The following is an 11,107-nucleotide window of genomic DNA, read 5'->3' as shown; positions in this document are numbered from 1 at the left end:
TTCTTGCTTCAGTATCTATCTGCACATCTATTTTGTGGAGTAGAAATGTCGTACCTATGCACCCAGCTGCTAGATCTCGAAGGGAAGAAAAACATCATGCCATGACATCTACATGGTTGCGTTTTATTATATTGTATTTGTATATGATAATCATCGGTATCACTATCATCATCGTGTTCTCATTACCGTCATCATTGCAATTAATTACTAGGGAATTACTCCGCTCACATGACACTTTCATTAATAATCGTAATTGATAATAAGCTTAAACATGGCAATTCGGGGCCACGGAGACTTAGAATGTGGTAACTCCGCTCTCTCTCTCTCTCTCTCTCTCTCTCTCCCTTTCTATTTCGTTCTTTCTCGCTGAATGGAATATCGGTGACACTTTATATATCACAGTGAAAATAAACCTAGAAAATTTTCATTGCCCTCCGTTGACTTCACACTGGAACGCATCGCTTCCAACAGCGTTGATCACGACATACTCCCTAAAAATCTCGTGTGATGGTGCAAGCAATGCTACCGGCCTCAGCAAACTGATAGAATGGCTCAATTCAGTAACGATGGACCCCACGACGGGTTTCAATATTTCTTTTGCTTTGGATTGGGGTCTTTAGCCAGTTAAATCGAGATCAACGGTCGGATTTGAAAGAAGGCCTAGAAAGTGGCCATAGGCAAATATCGTGCGCACGGGTCACCGATCAAAAACGAGACGAATAGCAAACTCAAAATGTCAACAATGCGATATAGGCTATTTACAGATCCGTGTATGCTATATCGTGCTGGCATAACGGCAACAGTCAGCTAATTTCTTCGATGAAATAGTGGAGGGAGGCATTCGGTATGATCAAGCAACCAATTCAATTTGAAGTCGGTCGGCCGGCCGGCCGGCCGGCCGGTCGGTCGGTAATCCCTATACATTCGTCGCGTCAACGGAGAAAAAGAGCGTCAATTTGACAAAGCATACGGAGATTCTAGTACATTTATATATATATATATATATGCAGAATCTTGCTCATGTTCGTATATACACCTGGCACATATCTAGTTGTTATTAAATGCAGCGATATATTGTGATGATTCAGCCATTGATGGAAGCAATCGATAACGCAATATAACATAGAGATAGATTCATTTTTCTATTCCTAAGTCCTGTGCTGCATTTACAAGAACGAAGCTACCTGCAGCAACAGGGCGAGGTGAGATTTCTATTTACATAGGGCATAGTATTACTCCTATAATTAGAAAATTTGCACCGTATGAGAACGTAGTAGGAGAACATTTGGAGCAAAAATATTTTCTTCCGAAAAAAAAACGTATCAACTCTCCGATCCGCCACTAGATGATTTTCTGCCGTCGAATGCCTCTCTGCCAAATCTGACTATGTCCCTATCGGAGAGATTAGTTCCAGTGCCAATGGCTGCTTGCTGTTTAAGCGCTCTGTCCCCTGTCATCATTGCGTCGCAATAAATACATCTACCACATTCGTCGTTGGGGGGTCATTTTGTTCACCGGTTTCGAGTGCGGCAATGACAAATCATCACGTTTGTTTAATTGATGGCTTTCGTGGATAATAGATCTGCCAACAGCGTACGATCTCCTGTGCTGTCCTTCACGACGCCTTTTTTTGGTGACTAGTTTTATAGGGGTTTTTCTTTTGGCAATCCCGGTTCTCCTTATCATTGTGGCTAATAGCTTAGGTAAGACGTCTTGTTCTTACGACATCGCGCACATTTCCTTTGACGGCCTTCATACGTATGCTCACTGATAGAATATATGCCTAAGGTAGCCTTTCTGTCTACGTTCACCTTGTCGATTGCCGTCTCGTTGGTTGATGTTTACCTAATATTTTGCGCTTAGTTCAAACTACTCTGTTGTTCACCCTCGAGCCCGGCTTGACGGAGCTCGTTCCGTACTCGGTCTACTGAGCCGAATAGTTCCTACATGAATCAATCAATAAAACCCTTTGCTACCATTATTATTATCCTTACTATGATTATAATAATAATTATTGTTTATATTATTACATATTAGCAACTATATAGCGAGGGAGAGGAGTATGTGTCTGTGTGCCCTTGTGTTTGGAGAGAGAGATGAAGAACAACTTTCTTTAGGTATTTATCATTATAGTAATAAGAAGACTAATGATCAGTTAAGCTAGTTAATTATTTTCTTATATCGGCGCCTTCCTAGATTTCGTTTGATACTTGTTTGCATGGCTAGCAATAGTTAGTGATAGAAAGTTCAACGGGCTATACGGGATTGACCCAGACCAGACCGTTCGTGCGGACGCTTCTCGTAATGTATATACCACTAATATTTAGAGAAGCTCGAGTTAGATAGCGGACGTGTCAACATTGCCTTCCCACGATAGATAAAGTCGTTAATTGTACACTACTCAGCAGAATCTGATTTTTTCGTATTGGCTGAACGGGCTACCAACACGGAATTGCAGTGGGCGTACACAGATAAAAAGGATATGAATGTTCAGACAGTCGCTACAATCGTGCCAACGGTCTCCTACCGTTTACCTTGCACTCACTGATTCACCCAACGCACACATTTCATTCGCTGTCGCGGGGGGGTGTTTAATAGTGGACAATATCTTGAGGTTTACAGCACAATGATACGGACCATTGTTTACGGTGTTCCCACAATACGTGTGTTGTGAAGACTGGCGTGCGAGATGTGTAAATTCATAGATAGAAAAGTGATCGAGTGTAATTAGGTGTAGAAGTTCAATTTTAAGTTAAAGAGATTGAGAACATTGCAGTGGTGGCTATACTAGTCAAAACCTTAGGATCGAATCGGATGTGTTTTTCCTGCTGATGGCTACGGCCTCTGTGAAAGTTCGCTAATTTAGAAAATCAGTTTGATTCAAGTCCGAGAAGACTAAAATTGTACTCGGGTAATTAAAAGATTTATCACAATTTAGTCAGACTATTTACCCGCATTTCAAATGAGATATACTTGTGGTCCCTGGCATTTGCCGCACAGTCGATCTGGTCAGATCAGGAATCCCGGAGGCGAAGGAAGGTGGGCTGATAAAAAACATTTTGTGAGGAGGTTCATTGCTTTCATCAGCATTTGGATTTAACGAACTATCCAAATGTCTCTGTTTACGAGCAAACACGTCAATTACCACTGCCCCCATTTCACTGCCATGGAACCAAAGACGATCCGAATGGAAAACGTACAACACAAAATGCATACTTCCGTGTTCCGTTTTTTTCATCCGTTTCACTAATTTTTACGGACATTACGCAGCTGTTCATCGTAACTGTTACAATAATAATCGTGCTTTCTCCATGTTACAGAGGTGGTAAATTGAAAAAATTGTTTGCTAGCAGCACAGGCGCTAGCTTGATTACTCTAGCGTGAATGAAGTTTGATGTCATCATTTTCTCCGGTACGATCACTTTCTTTCGTTATCTGGTGTTTAGCAATTCATCGTTAGCATTCATTACCATTAATATACTTATTATAATTAATAATATTTCGTGTAATTTGTACAGCGTAATAATTGTAGTTGGTTGTTGTTACAGAGGTTGAGCTTTGTTCCAATCTTCTCTGTGTTAAAAACAGGGCCTCTGCTTAACCTGCTATATCATAGTGGTGATCGCCGTACTGTCCTTCTTCTAACACCACATCCTGAAAAAAAGATTTCCAAACACCGAAAAAAAAAAAGAGAAGAACATAACAAACTGCCTTTTGTATTCTGGTTATAACTCACGAACGTGCATGTGAAAGGTGATAAACATTTACATTGCAATAAAAAGTAAATACACCCTTAAATTCAAAGGAAAATATAAAAACATGCCGAAGAGATTTTAAAGGGGGGTCTGGAAGTTGAAGGAACCTAATTGATTCCAATATATGGACAAGGCAGAATAAAATATAAAAATCGAAGCAGACTCCTCGATAGTGTACACCGACAGCCCACTTTTATAAAGCAACCTGCCGATAGAATCGTATATTTATACGTCGCGTTATTGTGCAATAATTACAGTTATATATCTATCCTAATCACTGATACGCATAAAACATTTAATGATGCACCATCTAACGTTAGAACAGCTTTTCAGGTAATAAACAAAGTTTTGAGTAATTTCATAACAAACCTGCGATCCGGCACGTGGCCGCATTGCTGCTGCACCGGGATGCCCCAGGGGCTGTCTGACGGGCAGCGTGGCGTACGGGATGGGAAACTGCTGTCCAGGCAGCAGCGGGCAGTCCTGAGGAGCTACCACCATACCGTACTTTTCAACGTCCACGTAACGCGTCGTCGCCCCGGCTCCCGCCGGCCTCATGATCGTCATCTGGGCATTGGGCATGAGAGTTCCAACTGGAACTGACCCCCCTTTCAAGGGAACCGTTCCTGGAGGAACTGCACCGCCGTGAAAAAAATATCACCAACACGAAAGTACGCCGCAATTGTTCGAATAGGTCAGATGAACACGAGAAAAGTAAAACGGAAATAGTTAATTACGACTAGTGGTGCTTGTGTCAAAGGATGCACATATGAGTTTCGGGAAGGTAATCGAAACAAATTTAAACGGAGAATAAAGGTCGAAGACGGTTGTCGAGTAAATATTGCTCTTTTTATAGGTAGCTTAGCTATACTGATATCGTAAAATTATTATCAGATTTTGAAACAATGTTATTATTAATTCATAATGTTAGATATGAACATTCAGTTGATTTACGCGGGCAAATCAGACCGCCGCCGGCGTAAGGCAGACGCAGCGTTTGCCTATGCATAGCGCCTATGCATTTCTAATACACGATATTTAAATAGTAGGGATTAGTTCGTAGTTAGCGACAACGGTAAGTAAAAGTTAATTGCAGTAACATAGGTAAGAAGCAAAGCATCTAGGAAAGGAAATGTCGGAGCCAATTTAACTATATCGTATATAATTAGTTTCAATTATCTATCGCAGGCAAAAGTTTAGAATGTATACGACACAAACATATTTGAACGCACCATCGTAAGTCACGTGAGGGAACTCACCGATTACTGAAAGAACGTAAAAATATGAACAAAATGTATTATAGAACTTAATAGGAAATTAAGAATTAAGACTTAAATTCTTACAAAGGATAGACAAGCAATAGTAACAACGGTTGTTCATCGAAAAACAGAAAGAACAACAAATCTCTCGAAAAGTACCAGCAGAGTCTCTTATTTGGGTCGAAAGATGGCCTAGTTTAGAATGTAGTCTTAAAAAAATACAAAGAGTTGACAAGTAGAATACACGACAGCTCTCTAGAGATCAACGGGGTGCTTATTTATATGCATATCAGCTGAAACAGATATGTCTACTATTCGTTGAACTGCTTAAACGAGTTTTACGAACAACAGACGCCAAAGTTGTCACTGCATCCACAATCCCCGAACTACCATTTTCATAGCTGTGAAACCCTACATTTCAACGGAGATCGTCAGAACTGAACCTAATTGCAAGAAAGCTAAGCACCTTCTATGTATTCTAAAAAAGATGGTTCAGAACGAAAGCAGACATCGGAAACTGTTCTTTGTGAACGTCTTTAGGTAGATACTGACCGACCATGTTCTTGTATTTCTTCCGTTCTCGACTAACGAGGCAGCAAGCGATGAGAGATACGATCGTTATAATGCCAAGGGAAGCCAATGTGGGCGCAAGAATTGTCCAGCGAAGATAGACCGGGAGGTCGCCCTGGCCACCGGCACTCCCCCGGGGGAAGATCGCGTCGGACAGAGAACCTTCCGTCAATACAGTCATTGTTTCCGATGCTTCACTGGTGGAACCCTCGCCTTCAGCAAGAAGTTTCAATTCATATGAAGTTCCTTCCCGTAATCCAGATAATGTGTAGCGCTGATCAGAAGTGCGCGGTATTGTGAGCTCACGCCAGGGCCCAGATTGCTCGCGATATGACAGAATGAAATCTGCAAGTAATACAGTCAGGGTCACATGATGAAGCAATGAAATGAATGATGAACTATTCCTGTTTAATCCGTGCAACAAAATATTACACATATAAGAAGCATGGATTTCCGAAGTTCAGCTGATGATCACACTAACGTACGGTATGCATATTAAAAAGAATAATAAATAAGCTAAAAAAAAAGCTCTAAAATAAGCCACGTGCCAATAGCTCGCCATAGTCTTTGTTTTATATTGCCGTACCGTACGAAGTCATGACACTCCTATTTGTTTATATTGCTATTGTTTAAACTACTTACGCTGTGCTTGTGGTCCAGGGAGTTCCTGGTACTTAATGGTAATGGAGGTCCTTCCGGTTCCTTCGAGACTAATCCTTGGCGGTCGGGGGGGCTCAGTATCGGAGGTCCTGGAGAGAATGTCTTGCGACAAAGGTCCGGAACCTACAGAGTTCTCAGCCGCCACCACGATGCTATATTCCGTGCCTCTCTTCAATCCACTCAGAAGATGCTCCTCCTCCTGTTGGCGTGTTGCGGCTGCAGTTTGATAAGTATAATTCAGACTCGCGCCCACCGGCCGATATCCAATGTAATACTTTGTGATATCGCCATTCCATTGATCCTTAGGTGGCGCCTTCCAACGAACCCGGATCACAGTCGGTCCTTTTGGCTCAGCAATAATGTCAGTAGGGGGTGCCGACGGTTCTGTAAGTAGTTACAAGATAGCGATATGGATCAGTATTGATAAAAATTTACTAGCCTGCTTTTTTATCATATGTGAACAGGTCAATGGAATCACAATTTGAGATATAGCTTCAAGCACTTGCCCCCCATTAAAAGTCTAACCGTAGTGGGTCATGCTGGGCCGAAATGGGGTTCCTCCAACAATCCTGTAAAATGGCATGGTAGTTATATACGCAGCTGTTAACCTTTAAATAATACCTACGCTTTCTGAATTCTTTGATTTTTTCATTCCTCATATTCCTGAGTGTTATTATTATTCGGTTATAATGTTTGCCACCACAAAGACTTTATCAACCGTGGCTGCAAACTTGTTAGTTACCTCTACCAGAGCAGCGAAGAGATGCGCGCTTCTCACGCAGACAACAGCGTTCTGATTAGACTGCCTTACTTTATCATAGCTGCATAATCATCTGTTCTGACTATTCTCCCACATCGTTTGACTTACCTGAGCCTTCAAGCCTCATACGCTAGTGGATTTTGTAGAAGAATAGCATGCAATCGTAGAGAATATAAAATTAATCCACGGTAGTCTCTCAAGTTAAGTCTAAATATTTGTTAATAATTTAAAGTAAAATGTCATCTATGAGTACAACTTACTTTCATCTGAAGTTCTAAAGCGAACGCTGTCTGAATGATGTCCACTACCGACAGCGTTAACAGCGGCCACCCTCACATTATAGTCCGATCCTGGCCGAAGCCCAGTCAGAGTCGCCGTTAGTTGTGACGCCGCCTCAACCTCTTGCTCGTGAAGACGGTACGCGGAGCCTATGCGGAGGCAAGAGTTAAAAATACGATGCACACACAAGTTGTAACATTGTACATTACACAAAACTTATTTTTCTGCCACCTAAAACTTGATTCGATTTTCTTGCTCCGTCTCACATTTACATTAGTTGCCCATGAATATTTACACTGTATGGTCAAATAGCAAATACGTATCGAGATTAGGCATACATAACCTAATGTCATTCTAAGGTGATTACATTAAGACCGGGCGGAGGCTAATGGACCGTGTTCTATAACGGTAACATATATATCGTATTTAGTTCTTGCTAAAGGAGTTTACCTGTAACCTGTTAGTCTTCGCGATGAAGTCGTATGGAAAAAAAATATATCAGATACGATTGCTATGGTTTTATCTTATAGAAAAAATACGCGTCGCGTTTGCACATTCTGCATATACTTCATCAGTTGACGACGGTCATAGAACGTTCAACATTCATTCCGAGTGTTATATTTATAAAGATTGTACGTTCACAGCTTTTTCTATTTAAATTCAGTTATTTATAGCTAAAGAAGTCATTCTGACTATGGAACCAACACTTCTGCGGTTTCTCATGTTCAAAGACTAATGTCAATAGGGAACGCTGTAACAATCGAGTTTTTCCCTTAATTAAAGTGTGCCTTTGCACGCTTCTTTCCAGTTAACTTTGAAACCTTCGTAATGGCCGCGAACGCACGAAACCTAGCAACTGGTGGCGCGCAAGACGTCTTTGGTGATGATTTGGTGGTGGTTTCCTGTAAAATTCTTTTGCATGCATTCAATAATACAGATTCACCGCTCATCAAAATTTTTGGTGGCAAGTTTTTTTATTCCTTCATCTGCTAGGTGTATTTCAGTCATCGACAATAACGTGATACTGCGTTAAATGTTTTTAATCTGACGGGCATACTGCGCAATGTTGTTGTACGTCGGTGATGCTCAAATAGCAATATCTATATTTGCTTAAAAAATATACACAAACATTCAAGTTAAGGTCGTCGTAAGGGGTCGTGGAACCATCAAACTATCACTGCTTTGTCGCTAAGTGTTCCTTTGAACGCCTATGTTTTATACGATGGATAACAACATGGAAATGCTTTTTAGCAAAAACCGTAAAAACACCTGAGTCTAGAAATAATAGAGATCAGAAAGAGCGGCAACCGCCAATCAGAAAGCTCGAAAACAATGAGAGCATATTAGAACGTTTCACCGCCTTGATTATCCATCACTTTATTTGCGAATAATAAGCAACATCCTTGCTCGCTGCCCTACTGTTCCTTTGTCGTCTTTTTATTAAATGTTTCCAAAAAAAAAGACCCTTAGCTGTCATTTGCCTTGTGCGGTCAAATAACAAAGACATATCGAGATAGCCGTACCTATTACCTAATACCGTCCTAAAGTGACTTGAACTGTATAATCCAACATGGAGACCACAGCTAACTATATCCAGAGATAGGCAGCTGCCGATACTAGTGTACCTATTCAGCTGACGTGTCTCCTTCTCAGTTCCACACAACAAACAACAAAAGTATATCCACGAACTATCTGTTTCAGGTTCATCAGGTTGCCCGCTTTGAAAGTGCGCTAGCTTATTAAGTTTGTTGCGAAGTTGTTTCGCAAAGTTGAAGGTACAGACAACCAACTATAACAGGGCTTACGAAATCAGATCGTTAAAGGCCACGATTGAAAGAGCGAGAAGTTTATTTTGAGAGGGCAGAAGTGCTATCGCATTCTACATGCCAGAGAATAACATAAGCAGAGGTTGTGCGGCTGCTGGACCGAGTGCGCGCACCTCACGCCTTCCGTGACTGATCAAAGTCCAAGAGACTCTAGAGCCGGAAGCTTCAAGACGCTTCGGGTTTACGGTCGTTCAGAAACCAAAAACCTACCACTTATCCTCAGCAGTAAAAAAAACGCGACTATAAATGGCGACCTATGTGTGTCTTGCGGGCACACGTTACCACAGTGTGACAGGAGGATGAGATAGCGAGATGGATCCTACAACACGATTACTTGAGGTCGCCGGATAAACCATATTGCCCTAGCAGACGATCTGTTATCTAAAAGCGATGTGGCATTTGAGTTGTTGTATGACAAGCTGGAAATATTTAGATATTCGATAAGCAACTGCGTAGCAAGAGAATTAATATCGCTGAATCTGCTCGCCTTATCCCAATTCTCGATTGCATTTTAGATAAATTCATTTAATACCATAAACAGCTTACTGCTGTTCTTTTAATGAATCAATTCAATAAGGGTGGAACTACGTCTGTACCTCAATGATCATACTGGAGGGGGCGAAGAGACAACTGTTCGTCAGAATAGAGCGATCGCGACAATATATGCGCTCGTGCATGGATTCTTCGTAGCATCGCGTGGCAAAGCTTCGAAACATCGATGAGCCAGATTCCTCGGTAAACCGCTATTTTTTATAGTGAAATAATTGTTTACGCTGAGCGAATCGATGGGGCAATGGAAACGTGCCCGCTGTGACAAGACTAACCTAAAGAAGACTATTTGATTACGCTTGTCGTGCCGAGACGACTGCCGTAAGCAAAGATCGTATTTTTGCAAGACGTATTGGTTAAACTATTGGTAGCGTTAGATGGAGTTTCTCGCAAACATAAGCACGGCTTGTGACTGGACTGATACCAGGGGGAGACAGAGGCATAGGAGATTGCTCAGTAGTAATGACACTAGACCGTTCTATTCCTGAAGCATCTACACTGTCCTTCACGGCGGATACTGAAAATACTTAGATTTACATAATATACGATCGGTATATGATACGCAATATTTGTTCAAATTATGAGGAAGGGACCTGATAGGAATAATCGTATAAAATGCGAACTAGTACACATTTTACTTTTACTGCACAACTGAATCAATAGTTCGACACAGATTTACTTGGCAAGATGTCTAAGACGAAATAAGCGACCCGTTCTATTATGAACGATTATCTACTGACGGAATGAGCAAATCAGACTTATTCATTTCGTTCTGTTTAAGCACTGGCCAAAAGTTCTCGTCATACTGTTCAATGACCCTTCTACTTTATATACGAAGAACTTTCTGTCAGTCCATATTGCCTATACGCGAGTAGTGAAATAAAAATACCGTATTAAAAGCACGGAAATGCATGATAAAGCACAATACGCTGCACTCGTCATAGAATGAGCTAATGGCTAAATATGGAGCTGCGTAAGATTCACTAGATGCATTACCATCACTGTTGCTCTTCGCCGCTATTGGTTCCTTTAACGGTGGCAATTTGGAAACAATGGACTGTGAAAATTGGGTAAATCTAACATCTAAACTTTTGTTCGGAGACAGTCGTCTCATCTCGCTTAGGAGTTTTACGCTTGCCCCGAATATTTACTTTTCTCTGTTGGTCCTGTAAGTATACTGCTATTTTTACACTTGGCCCTATCAGAAAATCATTGCTCTAGTCTGTTATGTTCTTACAATTATTCTGAACATGTTTAGATCCTCGTGGAGCAGCTTGCAAACAAAGATATTTAACGTGTAATGACTTTGGCCAACTATTTTCATTGTTTTTTCATTACATTAATTAATTTCGACTGCAAATGCTGATGGCGGCGACTTTGGTGGTGCAATTACATACACGTATGCACGTATGTATACTACGATATAGTTTATGGGGTTTCTTATCATAT

At 41.1% G+C, this 11,107-nt stretch overlaps 1 protein-coding gene across 4 annotated transcripts in view; it reads right to left on the bottom strand.

Annotated features, from left to right (window-relative positions):
* Positions 1 to 102: 102 nt before the first annotated feature.
* Positions 103 to 11,107, bottom strand: part of LOC111270380 (cell adhesion molecule Dscam1) — a 185,641-nt gene continuing 174,636 nt past the window's right edge. For 3 of the 4 annotated variants that reach the window (XM_086972474.1, XM_086972470.1, XM_022850580.2), the window contains 6 exons: positions 7,265 to 7,432; positions 6,227 to 6,628; positions 5,567 to 5,929; positions 4,988 to 5,020; positions 4,125 to 4,390; positions 103 to 3,654 (listed from right to left, as the gene is read on the bottom strand). In XM_086972474.1, coding sequence (XP_086828600.1) covers positions 3,598 to 3,654; positions 4,125 to 4,390; positions 4,988 to 5,020; positions 5,567 to 5,929; positions 6,227 to 6,628; positions 7,265 to 7,432 — 1,289 coding nt within the window. In that variant the 3' untranslated portion in view covers positions 103 to 3,597. The remainder of the gene's footprint in view (positions 3,655 to 4,124; positions 4,391 to 4,987; positions 5,021 to 5,566; positions 5,930 to 6,226; positions 6,629 to 7,264; positions 7,433 to 11,107) is intronic. The other variant, XM_086972472.1, reaches the window with a different exon arrangement.

Source organism: Varroa jacobsoni, unplaced genomic scaffold (genome assembly GCF_002532875.2).
Source record: "Varroa jacobsoni isolate VJ856 unplaced genomic scaffold, vjacob_1.0 scaffold_159, whole genome shotgun sequence".
In the NCBI taxonomy this organism is placed as follows: Eukaryota; Metazoa; Arthropoda; class Arachnida; order Mesostigmata; family Varroidae; genus Varroa; species Varroa jacobsoni.
The sequence above is the reverse complement of the archived record's forward strand: the minus strand, read 5'-3'. Positions and strand labels throughout refer to the sequence as shown.